The sequence below is a fragment of the Thermobia domestica genome, chromosome 6 (genome assembly GCF_964235325.1).
Source record: "Thermobia domestica chromosome 6, izTheDome1.hap1.1, whole genome shotgun sequence".
NCBI classification, from domain to species: domain Eukaryota; kingdom Metazoa; phylum Arthropoda; class Insecta; order Zygentoma; family Lepismatidae; genus Thermobia; species Thermobia domestica.
The window spans coordinates 98,369,756-98,391,997 of NC_137459.1; the positions used below are offsets into that span (position 1 = coordinate 98,369,756).

The window sequence follows — 22,242 nt, forward strand, 5'->3', positions numbered from 1 at the left end:
GGTGCATTAAACCACAACGTAGATAATGCTACTTCAAATTAACCGCATAATCGTAGTCTTTAGTGCGGTGCTCTGTGTCGTGCGTTACCAATACACAAAATGGGTTGGTGTGATTGAAATGTCCGTACTATTTGTCTGGGAGAAACCACCGTCTATAATGAAACCAATCGATTGCCAAAGCCACGTGTACGACCTCACTAACTCCGCACATATTAAAAAAAAAAAAAAAAGATTTCAGTGCCTGATCAATTAGGAAGCAGTATTTTGTTGAATAGGTCGTGTAAAAGTCATCATGGAGAATGTACAATTGTGAATGCTTTTCCTTTGAGTTCAAACTGCAACATTCAGCACATATCAGGCGCGAGAAAATCAACAGTGCATTTGAGTCGAGAGTGACAAATGAACGCACCATACACTCTTTGTGAAATTTTGTGTAGGTAACATAACTTTGAAAAATGACCCCCTTAGCCACTAACCAATAGCATGTTCTGATGAGCTTCTCAGGGGGTGGAAGCGAACTCTCGGAAATGTGTTCGTGCTTTTGCAGACGAGTTTGGCATATACCATACCACTATCGTTTGACTGCTCCCTGTTGTCGATAAGGTGAAAAAAAGTTATGGGTATCACTTGAGTCAAAGCCGGCCAGTAAGGACCACCGTCTAGAGGTGTGCAGAGTGTCTGAGTATACAGACTAACAGAGATGTCTGCATCGTATTGTCACTTCAAATGAAAAGTGGGAGAGCTATGTCAATCGTAAACGGCCAGGACAGTGATTTGATCGTGATCAACGTCCAGGACGGTTTTCAAAACCACATCTGAAGGGTAATGGGGGAAAAAAAGAAGGAATGTCACAAAACTGTATTTTCGAGAAAACGGCGTTTCAATATTGAAAACCACGTACAAAATGAATAGGGTTAGTCAAACCTTATGCCTCTTTTACATGAACATTTCTACATCTACGCATGCATGACATATACAGTCAAATAGTACCAAAAGTCACCAACGGATAGGACAATGCACCCGTTAAAGCACACACATGGACTCCCTTGTTTTTCCCCTTACCCTTCATCTTTACCCGCAGCAGTTGTTGTTTGGTATGGTAATCTATGGTTGGAGAGATCCATCATACCTGTTTCCGTCGAGACGAAACCATCACTGCGGATTGTTACAACGCTGAACTCCATGAAGTACACTGTAATCTTGTCCGCAAGTATCCAGCTTGTCAACAGACATAGTATCCTCGTGTTACACAACAGTATAACCCACATGTTACTCAAGGGACACTGCGCTCCCCATGAGTTCCAGTAGGAAACACTTCCTCATCCACCATGTTGTCCTGACGTCTCTCCCACCGGCTGCCACATCTTCCGATCTCGATTAGTTGTTTGCAAGGAAGAACTTCCCTGATGACCAGGCGGTGCAATGTGCGATTGAGAATTTCTTCGCATCGCAGATTCCAGACTTCTTTTTGTCATGGAATCCAGTCACTGGCCTACCGATATCAAAAGTGTGAGACTTCAGCTAGACTTCTTTAACTAACCAAGTATTGTATTTTTTTTTCTTCTTCTTCATTCTTTCTTAGAGATAGCAGTATTATACTTACGTAAATGAAATCGCGAAAAAATACAAACTAAATACATTCTTCTTCATTTTATTAAAGGATCAAAGTAAATAAAAAGTGAAATAAAGATGCGTTACGGCACTGACATTTGTTTGTTGCAAATTACATATGAGACATTTTATTTTGTGTGTTCATTATTCAAAATTCAATTTGCTGTTTAATATATAATTTCCTTGTACAAACTTCAGGTTTCCTGTAGTTAAATTGTTGTGTCTGTTAAAAATGAAGTATCGTAAACAGTAAAAGTAACTCAAAAGATTTGCTAAGCTTTATGCTCTTTTCCATACAATTTTCTTGTATCTATTCTCAAAATTTCATTGATTTTGCAATATTATAAGCGACGTTTGCATGGTGTATATTATGTTTTTGAAACATTTGAAATAACGTTTCAAATTTTAGCAGTTTTCTTTCTCTGCATTACGTACTTATAATTATGCTTTATTCTTCTCCTTTAGATACTAAACAGTGGCTTGCCCCAATAATTGTAATATGTTACCTTTTAATGACACCACTTTGGGGTTGGATAGCGACTCGAAATACATATACAAAAGAAGTTTTATATACTGGCTGGACACCAGTAATTTCTGCTATGTTAATTAGTAGGTAAGTGGACATTAACTAATATGTTACTAAAATGTGTCCGTTTCTTTACAAAAAGGAAAAACAATGTTTACTAACGATATTTTGTGTATAATAGCCATTTATCATTCACTTAGAAATATATTTTGTGTGGAAGTATGCACGACCTATAAAAGATGAAAATTGTGTGTATTTGAGAACCTGGATAGGGTTAAGAAAAATAGAGAAGAACAAAAACATCAACTTTTTGCGGAGTTCTGTACACTTATTCTTGAATGGAAGTAAATCAAACAGAAACATGTCTTTTTCTCTTGGCTGACAAGCTCATCGTAAGCTAAATTATTAAAATGCTGTACTGTGTGCATCCATTAGTATGCAGTTTTAAGATATGTTAGTTGCCAAGTTTTTCTACATGACTTTCGTATTTGAAAGTAGATTATTTTCATTTAAAAAATACTGTAGAAATGTGGGAACTACAAGAAAGCAAGATTTTGCTTAATGTATTTTACAGTGCACAACTAAATGTTAAGTTCAAGAAGGGAAAAAAATATTTTCAGCTTGTAAACTGATAGGTAATAGTGGCTTTATAATTTATACTGGGGGTGATTTGCACTTACTATATTGAGAGAAGAATTAGCGCATTTGCTGTGAAAAAGCATGGCTTTTACTACAATAAGAAGAGCTTAAAAGTAGCTAACTTTGAGGACAGTCATCAACAAAAGAGAACATTTTACATACAGTTTATATATGAAATATGGATTTTTTTCTTTCTTTCTTCGATGACAGTGTTACACACTAGACTCGACTGCTTGTATCTTTACTGTAAGAATAATACTGTTGCATATGTCTGTGCTTCATAGTTCCGTCTCTTAAATGTATTTAATCCGTGTTTTTTATTTTTATTTATCTTTTTTATTGTTAAGTATAGGCCATTTACTTCTATCAAATGTCAGTTACTCTCATTTGGAAACAGTGTTAGGTTTTATAAAAGCCGTTGTTTAAACCTACCTTTTGAGACATCTTAACCTATGTGCGCTTAGAAAGCTTATGGAAGTCCTCTCCTGCGCGGGAAGATTTTATGTGGATAAAACTGTGCATGAACGTTATACAACATATGTTATTCTTTATTAGAAATGTGACACAAACTAAAGGATGGACCATTTGGTGTTCTTTTTAAAGTACATGTTATGTTCAGAGTGACAGCTGATTCGTGCCCAAACAAGTAAAAGGAACACTATCATATTTCTGCAGTGCGAAATGAATCGATTAACTTTTCAACGATATTGGAAAATATTAAAAACTTATTTCCAAAGTGAGTGTTGAGTTGCCGAAATAGTGGGAAGTTTGAAGAGAAAGTTCAGTCGAAATAATGCTCCAACAGCGCTTGCTGAGTGCAAGTTCGTGCAGAGAAAGTACATGAGATTGGCACATTAAGTGATAGTATAAGGTATCGTCTTATGTGCCCAGTGTGCAAAGTCCAGAATACGGCTGCTTTTACCGAAAGTGCGCGGCTCAGCAACCTGAGAAACTCAACTTACCACAGATCGGAGCTACTGAACATTAGCTGCATTAGCTTGAGGCGAATTTGGTATAAAGCCCTCGGATTATTTGCTTTCAAAGCTCAACTTACTCAGGGATTAAAGCAAAATCACCACCTCCATTGTTATCGCCTCTCTGTTTGGGCTTTAGAAGAACTTGAAATTTACGTAATTTCCTCACAAAATTATATTTTCAGTTGAGCAGCATTTTCATCTCGGCTGCCATATCAGCAAGCAAAACTACCGTATTTGGAACTTGGAGAGCCCCCAGTCATCAAGAAGCCAGTACATCCTTAGCGTGTGGTTGTTTGGTGTGGTTTGTAGAGTGGCGGCTTTTTTGGGCCCTTTTTCTTCGAAAATGAAGATAGATACAATGTTACAGTCAACGGAGATTGCTACGGACATATTCACAGATTTCTTTTTCCATAAATTGATACATTAGACGCGGGCGAGTTTGGGTCCAGTAGGATGCCGCTACGTGTCACTCAATCATCCCAAAATCGCTCTTTTGTACACTAAGTTCAATAATCGTGTCATTAGCCGTTTTGTTGATGTTGGTTGGCCTCCATGAAGCAGCGATTTGGCGCAATTTTTTTTTCTAGGATGTGGTTAAAAATCGATGTTATTGTGATAGTCCAGAAACGACTCAGGCACTTAAGTACAATATTGATTGAGCTATTCGTGAAATCGCTCCACAAATCATCGAACATGTACTGCAAAATTGAGTTGACAGGATGAGCTGCTGCCAAGTAAGCCGAGTCAGACATTTGAATGCAGTTACCTTCCACACCTGATCTGAAATTATACTCTTTCCAGTAGAGCAACAAATGTGAACCGTATCGAACGGTGTTTCATTGCTACCACATTCTGTACTGTTTTACAATAAAGCTGTTTTTATACAATTATCTTTTTGAGGGCCGTGTTAATTTTGTCGTTTGATATCTTAGAGTTTTGACTTGCCAGACATACTTCTGTCATAAGATTTATTGTAACTGAGGGTGACAAAATATCAGACTTTATTTCTAGTAGTATTTTCTGCTTACTGTACTCCTCTCTACACCCGAACATGAAGCTCTTCATCCACGTTAGATCCTCGTGTTTGTAGCAAAAGCTTAAAATTGGAGTGCACTGAACAGGTATATCCCAAGTAGAGAACCATCTAGAAGAGTTCTGCATATAATTTAAGAAAGTAGCATCTTGACAAATTTGCAGTAGCATAAAGGTAAAAATAAGATTTTTTTTTATTAGTGAGTAAGGTAACAAAGAGGTGCGAAGAGAAATAAAGAATCAGTTTAATTACGTTTTAGTGAAAAAAAAAATCACACACATGTATAACTTTAAATGATACAAAATGACATATAATTGTACAAAAACTTTAGCTTTTTTTGGCAAGGGTATTGTATATTGGCTACAGTTAAGTGCTCTTTTTGCCTGTAGCTGCTTAAAAAGCGCTGGATAATTATTAAATGCCCAGCATCATTAAATGTTTTTCTAATTTTAGTTTGCATATTTATTTAAAACATCGTATGTTCGGAAATCTAAATATTCTTGTGACATGTATAATTTAAATGAGTTTGACCTCCGTAGCTTATATTATTTTCCCCGTGTTAGTCTTACCAAAGTCTGTAGGATACAGCGAGAATGAGGAAAGCCTCCTTCTGCGTGTCTTCTTTTTTACGCTTTGTGATTTAAGTTTGGAAACTAGTCCAAGACATAGGAGCTATTTACTCATTACCATCTAAACCATGGTTGCTGTGGTAGAAACGCAGGTTTCATCCTATTTTCCCGTGATGTAGTTGCTCACGTATGAAAAAATACGAAAAAAGTACTGTTTACTAATGTTGGAATGCAAAATCTCAATTATATAATATGCTTTCTAAATAGAGGACAGAACAGTATATTCTTACAACGCCGATGGTAAAAACTGTTCAATTAATGTCAGTTCAGCAATACTTTTTTCTGCCGGAAATTTCTCACGTAGGCGAAATTACGTAACTCGACGACTGTCTGTATTGTCAGTTTTCCCCTTTCTGTTGGAAATTTTCTGCTTACCCAGTAAGTAACGTTTAGGAAGGCTTTCAGTGAGGACTTAACATAGACGAAGTTGCAGTAACTTGTTTTGCTTTATATATTGATAATAAGAGTACTATTGAAAAAAAAAAAAAAAGTACGTGGCTTATTCCTTTTCTACACTAATCAAACGCAGCACTCTGAACAACATACATTGTATGAAGAAATTGAAAACAGGAGAGTGCTATTTGGTGTAAGTACAGGTCATTTTCTAGACTAATATTTTCACTTTTGAACTTTGGTGCCAGTGTCGTACGATTCAACTTTAAAATTTAATGTAATATATTATTGTGTAAATGAATTAGAGATACAAGGCCGTGAAAAGCTAATTTTTTCCCTCAGTTTTTTTGCTTGGGAAATTTTGGAAAATAAAAGTAGTTAAATCAGCTGTTAAAGTAAGAATAGTAATAATGAATTTTGTTCTTTCCAGCATTGGAGGCCTTATTTTAGATTTTACAGTTTCAAGCTTTAAGGGAATAGCCGTATTCCAGCCAGTTATAAATGGAGTTGGCGGAAATTTAGTTGCAGTACAAGCCAGCAGAATATCAACGTCCCTCCACAGGGACAGCAAACTCGGAACTCTTCCATCCTACGCAAATTTCATATGTATGAATCCAATTAGAACATTCTACGGGAAAGGTAAATATTTCGAACTTCTCTTTATACATATAATGTGAAACCTATGCCTAGAGAAGTCTTTTGTACTAGATTCTAATTACATTTGACTGTAATATTTCATGATTACTGCACAGCAGTGCATTGCAAACTTTTGATGTTTACCAATACGAATATTTAATGTCATTACAAAAGAGACTATATCGTTAAATCAAATATGTTTTTATATATTGCAACTATACGGATGATCGTTCATATGTTAAATTTGAGAACCTTTGTGTTTTGTTTTCGTGTGTGCCCCTTTGTATTCTTTTCAAATGGTTGATAAACTTTTTAACGTTTCTTCCGTTCTCCACAACACCTGCTGTAGAGTTTGTTTTTAAATTAATTTATTAATTTATTTGTTTTTCTTTCATCCATCAGAATTGAATTTTACTCGTCTGTTCTTAAGAAATTTCCAAAGAAAATAATCGCATCGTTTCAAATTCGGTGGATAAACTATTTACGTTCTTCAAATCATTCACAACTATAGTTGGTCAATAATTATTTACGAGTAATCGGATTCTTTGCCAAGGTTGCATATTATAAAACAGAACTCAGGTAATTGAATTGACATTGTCGTACCAATATTTTTCGAATAATTGTAATATTTGAAAATATATTTAAAAAAAAAAACTAAGGATAATACACGATCATTCTTATGCGATCGTTGAAACTCATCCAATCATGCAAAACTTGACTTTTTGCTACAACTTGACGATCTTAGTATGTATGTGAAATATCATGATGTACCGTTCACCTCTGGTGCGTGGGATCCCTGGTTCTATCTCAGTCCCCGCCAAGTGGACTTCGTGGAGAACAAACATCGTTGGTGTGGGTTTTCTCGGGGTTCTCCTGTTTCCTCCCACTTTATTCATTCCACCATTGCATTCATTTCTCATCATCACAGTCTCCTTTAGTCTAGACCAGTGGTTCTCAAACTTATTGTTACCGCGACCCACCTTAAATAATGAAAAGTATTTTGTGGTCCACCTACTTTTATCCAAATACACATTAACATTCTACGTAATGGTGGTGTATTTGAAAGCAATTACATTTTGTAAATTATGTCTCTAATTCCAGTTCGTTCAATAACAGTCCATATGAGTGACTAACATGAAATTTATTTCAAGATGTGAACACTTCGATATCAATCAGTGACGAACGAGCAAGTGTAATGTAAATTTCTCTCTCAATAAGTGTATCATCCGAAATGGTACGCATGCGCCGAAAGGGCTAAAGTGTTTCCACAAAAAGGTAACACAGAGCTAAAACTACTCCCGACGGAATGCCGTAACCCGTCACAAATTTTGACTCGCTCACTCTCCTTTCATTATTATCCAGCATCTCTACTGACTATATAACAGAGCAGAGATCTGAGTAACCACATACTTTTTACCTCATTAAGAAACGTTTCCAATTTTCATTTTAGAATAGTACTTCACAATATATTTTTCTTCATCAAAATAAAATTTTCATAAAAGCAGGAAAAACTTATCTCGAACCACTAAAAACGGTCTGCGACCCACACTTAGAGAAACACTGGTCTAGACGTATCACCGTGGGACGTAAACAAAAAGATTTCATTTATATTATGATGTGCAAGCGTTTATCATCATCAAAGTTGGAGTTTTTACTTTTTTCTGCAAAAAAATTCTCTGATTGTCATTTTCAACTACAATACATGGAAGAAACTTGTTATTAAACACTAATTTGAAGCATAAAAAAAGTAAGTGATGAGGCGGTTGATAAACTATGTTGTAAATACTGTGTGTACTTTTTTTTTTTTTTTTTTTTTTTTCTAAAAGGGAACTTGCTTGTTATAGTGATGCGTAATGAAGTTATTGCTAGAAATGATTAAGGCCTCTGATTTCAGTCCTTTAGTTTACCAGGCAAATATTTTACCTTTTTCGAAACAAAATTGACAAGATCAAATACATGTGTAGTGTTCTAGTCCTTAAGGCAAGCAAGAATGATCAACGTTTTTTACTGTGCTTTCGTAGTTCACAGGAGTGATAGTGGATAGTTTTTTTTTTTTTTTTTTTTTTTTTATCTTGTTGAAAATAAATAAATAAATAATGTTGTGATGCTTAGTTACAAGGACTTGAACAACCATGAAAACATTGTTGTGTATATATACACTCCTCAAAGTTTTGCATAATGTGGAATTTTTTACTTCCGATCGCACAAGAACAAAAATGCTAATATCTGCGAGGAGTTTAAGGAAAATAAATAAAGCAAAACAACAATGGAGAGAATAGTTATGAAACAACGCAAAGAAACAACTTACTCCATAGAGTTCAGCATTTGTACGAAATAAAGGAAATATAAACCACGAAATTGCATCTTAGAAAAAAAAAGTTTTTCCTATTTGTAACGTGCGTGACCTCCACGAGCACGTAGATATTCCTGAGTACGTCTGAACGCGTTCAAAACCAGATTATTCAATGCATGTTAGGAAAAATTGTCCCATTGCTGTATGGTAGCGGGTATTAACTACTTAAGAGCTGTGAGGATGGTTAGCAGTTGCCCTTCTGAGACGGCGACGGGCGTGTTCAATACAATTCATATCGGGAGAAGGTGCTGGCCAGTTCATCCGACGAATCCCATGCCGTTCGAAAAAACGTAACACAATGGGGTTATCCATGAACGTGAATTCTGCACCAACATTCTGTGCTAATCCAACAGCAGTAGGCCTAAAAACACTACCCACTTATATCTCTGCATCCATACCACCGGCGTCTCTGGCGGGGGGACGAGGGGGACGCGTCCCCCCAATATTTTCAAGTATAAAATATTCAATATTTTATTCTAATTTAATTTATTTACTAACGACAGAATGACATATTAATAATAATAATTATATTTATTTGGAATATAATATTCAGGCTGTGAAACGATTATAACAGAGTTTTTGATATACCTCAGAGGGTCCGTGAAGATAAGCAGAAAGATAACAAATGGAATCGAAGATAATAAACAGGTTGGGCTAGGTAGTACCATTTAAATCACTTTCTTTGATGTCCCCTCTAAATTTTACATGCCAGAGACGCCAGTGATCCATAGTACCATGTATGTAATCTAATGGTGTCCGGCATCCTAATATGATTATCGTCCAGAATAAATCCTGACCCACCCTGTTGCTGGTCGCGTTCAAACATGAACTATTCACGGAAACGCTGACCATGTTCGTCCAGACGCAAATGTAGTATTATCATTTGGATGCAGCCGAATACGTACTTCATCTGTAAACATTCTCATGTCCCACTAGTCGGTCTCGTGCCCAGTTTGCATGTCATCTGCCCCATTGTACACGTTAAGCTCTGTCATGCAGTAAATCGGGTACGGTCTCAGGTCTTCTAGAGCGAAGTCTTATCTCGTGCAGTCGATATCGAATTAATTGGGTTGACACTTGGATCTCTGAGGTCACACGGAGATTCCTCTGCAGCTGGACTGCTATAGATGTAGGACATCGCCGTGCAGCAATATGGATATATCGATCACTTGCAACCTTAGTTTCGCGTGGTCGCCCTGTTGTAGGCCTATTCACTGTTGATTATGTCTCCTGGAATCTGTTCGACACTCTTAACACATCACTTTGATTACAGCATACAACCTGTGCTACGTCCACTTGCTTCGTACCTTGCTGTAGTAGTCTTTATTCTGACACTATCTACCGCTGATAGTATGTGTCGTGGCAATTTTGGTAGTCACTCCAAACCTACCAGCTCAAGCAACCACTTCTACTGTACTGGAGTCTTCCTTCTCAATGCCACTGATTTTCTTTTATTTGATTTCAGTCTAGCGTCCCTTTCAGGCAGCGAAACTATATGAAACCTAGACGTACAGCTTAACGTGGGTTCCATACCACATGAGCTCCCGCCGAAAATCGAACCCGGGTTTTAATGTATATACTGAAGTGCCGAAGGTCATGGGATACCTACTCAATAGCGTGTGGGATCTTCTCAAACATGAAGAAGTGCAGCAATTCGACTTAGCAGGAACGCAACAAGTCGCTGTTAAGGTATTCCACTGGAATGATGTGCAACCATGCAGCATCGATTGCAGCATAATTGGGTGGTTGTTGTAGGCGGAGGATCCTGGGCACGAATGGTCTGTTCAATGATATGCCGCACGTGCTCAATAAGGTGTATGTCTAGAGATCTAGGGGTCCAGATCATGTGTTTGAGTGGCCAGAATGCTCCTCAAACTAGTTGCGCACCATTGCGGCCCAGGTGACATGCATGTTATCATCATGGAAAGTCCCGTTGTTGGCAGAATACAAGAAGTCAAAAATGGACTGTAAATGGTCACCAAGTAACTGAATATAACATTGTCCGTCATTGTCTGGTTCAAACAGACCAGAGTACTCAGATCATGCCATGTAAATATTCCCCAAACCATTACGAAGCCATCAGCAGCTTGGAGAGTGCCTTGTTGACAACTTGAGTCCATGGTCTCATGGGATCTGCACTACATCCAGACTCTACCATCCGTGCGTACAAACTGGAGACGTGGCTCATCTATCCATGCTACACGTTGCTAATCATCTAAGTCCCAATTAATTTGTTTCCGAGTCTACGTAAGTCACTGCTTCCAAGGGTCAGCGGTTAGTAGCAACATTCGTGTCGACCTACTGCTGCGATATCCCAGAAATCAAATTGCTCTACACTGACCACTGCGACCACTTTGATGTCCTGCATTGATTAATGCTGTCAGTTCACGCACTTTTGCTTGTCTGTTTGCCTGGATGAGTCTGTGTCGTAATGCCTCCAGTTCTTTACTCATGGTCTATCCTTGGAACTGTGAGGTGAGACAAGTTCAATGTCCGAACAACTTCTGATATCGCATACCCCATTCGTCTAGCACAAATTACCATTCCGCACTCAAATTCTGATAGTTACCGTCGTATTGCTGTAATTTCAGTACATAAAGTTTCACTGTACTCGCTCAACTAACAATACTAAAACTAATTCCAACTAACAGTACAAAAACTGCTTCGCGCCATTAGGCTGGTTATCCGCGATAGTCGTGCGTCGTCAACAAGTTCCCTACCAGCATCCCATGACTTTCGGCACTTCAGTGTATTGTGTATATATATGTAGTGTCACAAAAAGGTTGGCACAAGTGAAATATCTCGAGAAATACACTTGTAATTGCATGAAACACGAAATATGTGTCCAATATTTTTTAAAAGATCTATTCAACTAACATAAAAAGAATGCCTCTCCTTCCGTAAGAGAAGAGAAGGGGCAACTTTAAAATTTCAAATAGAAACCCTTTACCCCTTACCCCTTACTTTTATTGCAGATTCGGATTCTGCGACCGAAAATACATAACTTTTATTTCACTTGAAACACTTTTCCGTTATCTTCCTGAATAAGGCTGTATTCGAAGAAAGAAAAAAAAAAAAAAAAAAAAGGAATATCATCGACGTTATTTGAGGTTGATAATGAACAAAATATCTAGAAATACACTTGCAATTATATTAAACACGAAATACGTGTCTAATATTTTTAATAGGTCGTCTATTAAACTAACATAAAATGAAATTACCCTCATTTACACTTCAGTACAACTGTGGTAAACAGCTACCATGTGACTTTCCTAGAAGTGTAAAGGCCAAATAGAATAATATGCTTGTTAAATATCGCGTGACATGGACACATCTCTAAATAAAATCTGAATTTTACACCAACTCGTAAAAACACGAATGACGAAGATTTCATAGGAGAACAATTTTACAAAATGTGCATAAAGTACAAACTAAATTGATATACAGGGCAATTGTAAATGATCTTCCCGATTTTAAAGGTTAATTACTCACGTTTATTTAGTCACAATGACATGCAACTTAAAAATTAGGGAAAAACTAAAAAAGTTTTTATTTTTCCCCTAAATATATACGTGTTATGCTCGAAGTCAAATATGCTCAATATGAGTTCCTTTTATAATTTGACACTCATCAATGGGGTAGTCTAATTCTTGCCACACTCTTTCCAACATTCCAGAGTCAATAGATTCAACTGCTGCTGGAATGCGTACTCAAAGTTCAGGTAAATTGTTAGATAGGAGTGACTGATCGAGTTGGTTTCTAACATAACCCTAACTTCGTTGATCACTTACTACAGACTGTTTTACATGAAATTCAAGAACACAAATTCCTGTCTTCGTTTTCTGCCATCTTGATTTACTGTCGCCCTATTGGCGGAAGGCGTAACTAAATATCAACTTTACCAACTACGTACTGTCTTTCCGATTCTTTCAGGGTACTTGATTAACGTGAGTCCCCTTGCCTCTCACGATTTTATTGTCTATAACATTTACAGGTGAACAAAATGAACTGATATTTCATAGCATGTGCTCAAACTGCACTTTTCTCGATCCGACAGTGACCAAATCGATGGTAAAAACTAGCTACAGCGTTCCTGATGACATTCGGCTTAAGTGAAACTCCATCAATAACCTTTTGACGAAGATCATCCAGAGTGGTTAGCATTGCTTGGTATACATGGGTTTTCAGATAACCCGAGAAAAAATATTCCAGTGGCGATAAATCACTGTGGGACACTCAAATCTTATCCCTTCTGCCAATCTATCGTTGAGAAAATTCTATGTTAGGAAATTGCCGCACATTTACACCGTAGTTCGGTCCTCCGCCACCTTGCTGGAAGCATGTGGACGAAATTGTCTTCTACAGTCTCTCTGATTGCTGGAACCGCTTGATTTCGAAGCTATCTTCATACAGTTCAGAAGTCAAATTGCCACTGATAAAAACGGGTTCAGGATGCTGAATATGTGTTTCAAAGGACCGATGGGGATTGTCGTCAAACCAAGATCCATAATTATGTCAGTTAACCCTGCTGGTTAGGTGGTACGTAACATCATCAGAAAACACAGTGTTGGTAAGAAAAGTAAGATCATCATCTATTCGTTTCATCATATCTTCACGAAACTCGACGTATCGATCAAATTCATCTTCATTCAGGTTGATCAGATGAATTTTGTATGGGTGGAACTTCATTTTCCTCAATAGTCTTGTCACAAATATGTGACTGATGTCATGTTGTTCAGCAGCTTGACGTACTAAAGTGAATGTTTTCAACAAACGACTGTGCAATATCAAGCTGTTTGTCTTCATTTGTCGCAGATTTTGATTGACCAGGAATGTTACTATTCTTTTTAGTTTCCCGTTTCCTCGAAGTGCCTCACGATGCACTCGACAATACACAGTGTAGATCTCGAAATGGGGTTGTACGGATCGCGTAACGTTTCTTTAAATATTGCCTTTACTTCAGCATATGATGTTTGGTGATCGCCCTATCCTCGTATCATAAGAATAGATATCCTTTCTCGTTCGGAAAGGTTGACCATTGTGACTTCTTTACCAATCTACATGTTTGAGTAAAGACAGCGTTAGAACTTTTTCTTTTAGGTCCCTAATATAAAACAGTTGAAGTAAATGAGTTTGAATGTTCAGAGGTTTTGAATAATAGTGATTACTACTATTAATATCTAATCGCTCCCACGTTGTTGGATCTTAATTTACTATCAATCATAAGTATTTACAGAACATACCATAGGAGTGACACATACGTACTTGTTCTTCTGATCAACTTTTATTTATTTTACTAATCTTACATGAGTACATTTGCTCTCTTTTCTAGTAACTAATAGATCAACCGATCAACCTTACATGTTCACTTTCACTTCCATTTCTCAGTTGAAATTATGTGGTCTATATCCAAATCAAATCATCATTATACGCATCTACATCATCATAAAACAAAATGAATAACTTAATTCTTTCTTAACGTTGTGCCCGATTGTTTAACTGAAACGTTTACGCCCCAACGGAGAGCTGGCGTTAATCAACTTTCACATATTACAAATCTCACAGATTTTAAAGAACATTATTACAAACGTGTTCGCATTTTTCTGTTTCGAAGTCTTAGCGCCAACACCACACTGCAGTCCTGTTCTTGAAGTAGCTTTTTGTTTATCAACCTCAGGTGGCGTACGATGATACTCCATTTCTTGCGATTACAGCGTCATCTAGGCGCATAACGAGAAAGTACTTCAAGTAAAAATTGCGTAATTTTGGTTGCAGAATCCGATAAAAATAGGCCATTTTCATTTGAAATTTTAAAGTTTCCCCCTCCTCCCCCTGTTATACCATATATATATATATATATATATATATATATATATATATATATATATATATATATATATATATATATATATATATATATATATATATAAGTTTCAGAAAGTTCCAGTTTTAGAAAATAAATAGAAATTTCTGAAGAGATTTCGCTTTTCTTGTATGATCTTACTTTAGATGTTCGGAAACTACGACCAAGTTTTCAAATTTTCATGAGTCATTTGATAATACCGTATTTACGGAAGCAGAAAGGTTTTTTAATTTTAGCCTGAAAATATGGTGCGTGTTATACAGAATAATTCAAACCGTTACGTGAAACAATTTGCTAAGTCAGTATGTATAATACGTTTAGAGATCAACAGACGTCGCCCTCGAGTTTAGGCGAGAATTATTTCGATTTTTAAACGTTAGCAGGATAATATCGTACACTGAACAATATTCAGTACTTAACTGGAACCTTCATGTTCTTATAAAAAAAGCAATCCTTTTAGATGAAATATCCTATTTTCCACCAAATGCCTTCAGTGGAAAGTGTATAAATCGTGCTGTGCGTTCTACGCTCGTTAATAACTTCTCTTAATTTTTGTACAAAATTTATGTTAAATTTCTTGAAAAATATTACTTTGCTTTTGTATGTACTTTCATTTTAGGTCACGCAAGAACAGCACGCGTTTTGTTGGCAATGGTAATCCCAGGTCATTTGATATTTGCGTATACAATAAGTTACGTGAAGGCTGGCCACACGTCGCTGACTCCAATATTTCTTACTGTATATCTGTTTGCTGCCCTACTTCAGGTGAGCTTTAGTTCCACATAATTCCAATATACGCTATCCTATCTTGCCTCCATTTTCTATGTGATTCTCACTGAGCCCAAAGCTTAAAAATGATAGAATATAATAGTAAAAAGAACATGCGATGTGTAGTGTTTCAGCAGAATCTTCTGTTTTAGGAAGGTTTTGTTACGAAGCTCAAACGTTACACATGCGATTTTAAGCTTTGACTTAGTGACATTCACACATTCCAGTTTATTTTGTATAGTAGTTTGTTTTCTGTTTGTAGAATCAGGTTGGAAAATATTACGATCTGTACCTTTCTAAGTGTGTATTAGAAATTTTCTTTTTCTCATGTAAGAGAACTTACCCCCCCCCCCCCCCCAAACAAAAAGTTTAATTGTTGTACAGCGGAATATCTCAATTGGTCAAGTTTCCATTTTGATTGTGCCTTGTGCTTTAGCTTTCGATGTAAGTGTATATTCAAAGTACTTCAGCGTATAGCATTAATGTGCATATTCTTCAGCTATGGACATAATACGAGACATATCGAAAATATGAGAACAGACTTCAAGAGATGATTAGTTTCATCAAATGTAGTAATGTAAAGTTATAATAAACATTATCGATAAATGAATCATAATGGAAATAAGCTATTAAAAGCGTTCGAAAGATATCTAATATAGTTTAAAATCAATGGACGAAAGCTGCGAAGATGGTATAACTTTTTCAGTTTACATAGTTTTGCAGAGCAACCATAATACAAATAATGATTTCCATTTTCCATCCACGTACACTACTTTTTATTATTATTTATTTTCCAAAGGAATTTAACAATTCCCATCATTCAAGCTGAAGGGATATAAAGCAGACCCCTCGATGGTCTAATGGCTAGCGCGCGTGCATTTGGTGCATGAGCTCCCGGATTAAGTTCCCAGTTGGAGAACATCGAACGCACTACATGGCGCGGGAGACTCGAGTTCAATTCCCGACGGGATCTCATATGGTTCGGATCCTACATTAAGCGGTAGATTCACGTCTCATATAGTCTCATAGTCTCGCAGCTGAAAGGAACGCTAAACTTAAATCACATCACGGGTTCGATTCCCGGTGTGGCCACTCGGTCGGAAAAGTGTAACAGCTTTTTCAGGCCAGCTATCTTGAGTGAGTCTTTTTCCTGGGTTTCCCTCACTCACTCACGCCAGGATGGTACCTAACATAATGGTCCCAGGCCGCTCCCCTTCTTCCCTTTCATCGTATAGTGTGCTCGCCGAGGGACGTCATCCCTCATACATAACGGGCTAAATGGCCTTCGATGCCGACAGCCCAGAAATCTAATTCCTAATCTTAATCAAATCACATCATATCGAACGCACTATGGCGGTTTAAATCTCACTTTAAACTTACTTTTCACTGTATGTGGTGTGTATATTGATAGTTTCTTACTGTGATAGTTCACAAATTACCTTATTATGCACTACAAGAGCTCTAACCTCTTGAAGATTGCAATAACATATGCAGATGGTTATCAAAATCATGGAGACTAACACCTTGAAGGAAATAAATACAACTTGATGGCGTGGAATTAACGTTAGCATGCAGAATGCCTCTGATTCCTCGTGAAGTGGAAGCATATAAGTCATGAATGATTTCCAGAAAAATATTCTACATTCCTTATATAGTGTGGTATTCAGTTCGTTAGCGAGGTTGGGGGAAAATATGCACTCCGGAATCTCGAATTCCAGAACTGATCACACGTGTTAAATAATGTTAAGGTCTGGGAATTCAGCGGGTCAGGGAAGTGTTGTAATTCATCCTGACGTTCATGAAATCACGCCTCAAGACCCCAGCAGTGTGAATTTGCGCACTGCCAATTTGAGATATTGCATGATTGGCCAAAAACATCTGTGAACCATAGGATGCACACGATCACATAAAATATTGTAATCACTTGCAAATGCATTTTATGTGAGTATAGTCAGAGGACCCACGAAATTGCAATTCAGACAGCATCACAGAGCTTCGCGTTAAGAAGGAGACAGTTGGGATTATAAGCTTCTCTGGGAATCTTTCAATACATTAACAGGGCTTGTTGTTGAAAGTGAAATGAAAGAAAACTTTTCGGATTATATTACGCTTTTCCAATTATCATCGATATACTTTGCATGTTCGTTATACGGTTCTTCGTGGCAATAATCTTCTTATGTGGCGAACCCTGTCATTAAGGCTTCTCTTGCATCCACTATTATTCTTTGCAAATGTTGTTTTGATACGAGTTCTGTAGGCTGTGATGTGCTTGGACACCTTACCTCGCGACACACCTAATGCAGGCCAGTTTAAATACACTTTGCCCAACTAACTGTTCACCCACAGTTCGTCGTCTTTGAAACTCAGAGAATCTCACTTTTTCCATCACCACCTTTGCCCTCTTCAGCACACGCATCCGTTCTACACCATCTGACGTACTAGAGACGATCACCTAACACATCACTAATACTCATTTTACAGGACTTCAATGCCACACACATCAGTTATATGAATATTTTAGAAGGTTTATAGTCACCAGTAAAATATGCAGTTTTGGTGGCAACTGTACAAATTATTAAATTGTGTAATTTGACTTTCCTACGATTTATAAGTTGAAATTTTACTCCATTGTTTGTTACTCGTTGAAAAATATTTTGTAAATATTTGATTTTTCTTAACAAAACAAAACAAAACAAAACAAAAAAAAAAAAACTTATAATGACTCTTGATTCATTTCTGCCAGACTTCTTCATGTAATTATTGTAATTCTAATTGTTGGTTATTTTGGTTTAGTTGCAGTAAAAATTTGAACCTAAATGAATTTAATGTACGAACTTCAAAAATTAAGTATTGCATTTATAATAATCATTTTACTTTAACTCTTCTAGGTAATTCTTCTTTTGTATATTGCTCATATCATGATTCACTGGATGTGGACGCAAAAAATAGATCCAGATAATTCTGCTATTCCGTACCTTACAGCGTTAGGAGATTTTCTAGGTACAGGACTTCTAGCAATTGCATTTGAGTTCCTTTATTTGATTGGTGATAGAGATAGTGATGTGGGCGATTGAATATATTTCAGAAAGTGTGTGTTAGGTGCTATGTGACTTGGATGGAATATTATCGGTGTGTGAAGCTTTACTGTTATGTGCAGAAGCTATCCCTCTAGTCGTAACGGTGAATGATTCCAAACTATGGAAAAGGAGAGGCATGTGCCCGTTTTCCAGTGAAAGTATTTAATATATATACATATATATATTTATGCACAATACGTACTTATTGATAAACGTTTAATGAAGTGAAATTGAAGTATATTGAATATAAGAAAGTGCGTGTATAGTACAGTTATTTATGGAATTTAGTGTCTTCCCCGTTTCAGACGTTATATTTATTTGTTAATGGTTTCAAGTTTAATTGCGAAACGAAAACTTGTTTCGTGAAGGTTTCATTACTGTTATATCTAAAACTGAATTAGCATGTGTAATGCAGACTATATTAATTTCTCTGTGTGGGAATTATATGGTTACTTTTATTCTCATTGTTTATCAGAACTTGTTATAAGAAGAATCTATTTCCTCTTTATCATATGGCTTTTTTTTAACTTCCCAAATAAATATGTTTTATTTATTTTGAGTTAAAAGTAATGTTGAGACCAGTTGAAATGGTCAAAATTTTGGTTATTAGAAAGATTGTATTTAGAAAGATAATGTTCCTCAAAAACACTGAAAATAGAAAGTTAACAATGGAACGTTATTTGTTACGCATTAATTATATTGTTGGATAATTGAATTATGCTATATATGTGTAATTTTTTCAACATATTTTAGGTCATATGAAAGAGATCGTTTCATACAATAATGTGAAATATTTCGTAAATCTTTTCATAAAACAGGTTTCGTTCAGTTTAAAATTCTTCAATATCTTTTTCTTTCTTTGATTGTTTCTTGAGTTGTTAATTTCATATCATAATTGTGTATCAGGTTTAAATTTAGACTTAACGTCCTCGCGTGTTAGTATATTCTAGGAGATACACGAGTTTTCAAGCCTGAGGAGATTTTGTTAAGATTAAAACTTTTGAATGAAAAGATCTATCTAAATGGTATATTCTTTCTCTTGAAACAATGTGTTGTGTATTTTTCACCGGTGATTAAGCGGTTGCTGGGAGAGTTTCTTTCTAGCAGTCAATAGCGTTTGATAATATGAATAGCAGTTTCAAATGCCAAGCAGTTTAAATTTCTACGGAATGTTTCATTCATACTTAGAAATAGTTTTACATTTTCTAAAACTAGAAATAGTTCATAAAGCGTGGTAGACTATGGTAGACTTATTTGTTCCATACTTTGTGTTGAAGTTAATGTAGAAATTGTTCTTAAAAGACAACTTATTTTTTAAGATATTTTATATTAAAACAAATTACTTGTTTGCTTCTGTTAGTGTTTTCTAGAAGATAAAATCTATTTAAGTTGTCCGAAAATTAGTAAATAATATTGTGAAACATTGTTTGATCGTTTCTTTCTTAATTAGGTCTTTCAAATATATTGTTTTATAAGTACTAAGCATTATGCTGCAATATGACGTTATTTTCATTCAATAGTTACCTTTGAAATCAAAAACAGATTATTAAATTTATATTACTGTGTGCGTTGAAGGTGCCCAAATTAAAGATTAATTAAGAAATATATATCATAATTATACTTAAAAAAATAAACGTTAAGGTTATTAATAACAGAGTTAAGGAAATTATTATTTATTTAATTTATTGATAGGTAAATTCTAACAACGCTTTTTTCGCCAGTATTGATTACATTAATATATGAAGTTGACCCCGGCCTTACCTGTATACTTATTTTCGTTGATAACAGTACTTAATTGCAATATCAAGTTCGTAGAGTGACGTTTCGTACCAGTATTATTTAAAAATGCTACTTACAAGCCCTCCTGGTACTATTAAAAACCAGGAATATATATAGTAATTATTAATTGGAAACAAAATTGCAAAGATGAAAAGTATCTTTTTGTTGTGCCAATGTCAGCATAAAATGTTACTTAAAATTACGGATTCTTTTATGAGAAAACAGTGTATACATGATATCATTATTTATTCAGTCAAATTCATATCATATATGTTAAAGCATATACACTTCCACAGATATCAGGTGATTCATTGAAGTTAGGGTATCAAATCAAATACCCTAGTTTGAAGTTAATTGTACGTTTCGAGAGGACTTACACTATAGCGGAGCAGTCATTTACTATTACTGGGACCAGTCAATATTCTGTCATCACAGTATTCAAAAAGTAACAACTTGGTTCATATTGGGTCTCTTCTACTAAATTATTACGTTCATTATCAATGTCTATGAAGAAAACAAAAATAGGGACCAATTTCAGGGAATATACTGTTGATTTCTTATGGTTACAATATTGTTTCTCTTTTCTCGGTAGTTCATTAGTACGTTTCGTTACCTGTGCAGTTAACAATATCTGCATTTTTCAAGTTGATGTCTTGTTATGTTACATATACCTGTAAATGGACTAGACGTGACAATGAGTACGTGTCAAAAAATATATTTTAAAGACAAATCCAGATTAGAATAGATTATTTATATAAATAATTTCTAATATATTTCGTACCTCTCTATCAGCCTGTTCCTGTGATAATATTGTAGATTATAAATAAGTAAGTTTTTTTAAGTAAAAAGTAACATATTACCGCTGTTTAATGTTAATCTTAATTTACATGCACAAAATCCATGTAAAGTCCGTGCGCACAGTCTATTTGTCAAAATCTGACCACTATTAAGCGTTTCTTTCTGCTAGTTTGTGTTCGTAAGCTATTAGGTAAGAATATTATGTTAGATACAACAAAATTGAGTGCTTGGTTACACTTTTTATATATAGAAAATTCTCTTTGTTGTGAAATAAAAGTGAAAATGGTATTTCAAGTCAAATCTCAATAAATTAATTAATTACATTGAAAGACATAGGTCAGAGTTTGATTGAACGACTGTTACATAATTTTTGGGGAAGGCACTTTCTTCACAGATCATAAATATACTTACTGCCCTCTCAATTGATATAACTGTGATAATGCGTAATTTATTCGTATTTTAACGATCGTTAGAAATGATGATGAATAGTATATAAAAAAGTACGGTCCATATCGTCCAAACAAAAGCTGATAACAAATTTGATGGTGTTCGAGGGTAATTTTTTAAGCTTAAATTTTGAGTAATGTCTTAACTGTTACTTCAATCGCATACTTAACATCGGAATATATAATCCACATAATGAGTGATTAATTATATTTATGATGTATAAGACATAAGTGTTCATGTCAGGGTTTTGCTGTATCGAGAGGTGTGTTGTTAAAGCCTAAACCTAAGTTTACAGTACTTAAAAATAGAAATAATGAAAATTGAACGAAAAGCCATCTAACTGAAAGTTTTATGTGATCCTCAATTATAAATTTGGTATTCTCAACATTCTGTAAGCTTAATATGAATTATTAATAAAGAAATGTTTCACATAATCTTAAAGATACTTACTTATTAGGGGATAATTCTAAATTTTATGAAAATGAGCGTACACCAAATTTTAACTTCTCAGGTGTAAATTACTAACACTAATGCAATGTATAATTCCATATTAAGAAAAAAAGTTATTTAACTATCAAATATTGGTGTATTTTTTGGTTTCTATTGAGAAAATATTTTGTTGGACAACTCGGGAAAAGTAACTTTTACTACATAATCTTCAAATTTCTACCACATTCCTAAATACTCTATGAACCCATTTGCAAAAGCAATAT

The 22,242-nt window shown here is 35.5% G+C and overlaps 1 protein-coding gene across 6 annotated transcripts in view; it reads left to right on the forward strand.

Moving 5' to 3' along the window:
* Window positions 1-22,022, forward strand: part of LOC145688119 (solute carrier family 41 member 1-like) — a 120,264-nt gene extending 98,242 nt beyond the window's left edge. For all 6 annotated transcript variants that reach the window (XM_081761879.1, XM_081761884.1, XM_081761880.1 and 3 more), the window contains 4 exons: window positions 2,077-2,224; window positions 6,239-6,447; window positions 15,280-15,425; window positions 18,317-22,022. In XM_081761879.1, coding sequence (XP_081618005.1) covers window positions 2,077-2,224; window positions 6,239-6,447; window positions 15,280-15,425; window positions 18,317-18,502 — 689 coding nt within the window. In that variant the 3' untranslated portion in view covers window positions 18,503-22,022. The remainder of the gene's footprint in view (window positions 1-2,076; window positions 2,225-6,238; window positions 6,448-15,279; window positions 15,426-18,316) is intronic.
* Window positions 22,023-22,242: the final 220 nt, after the last annotated feature.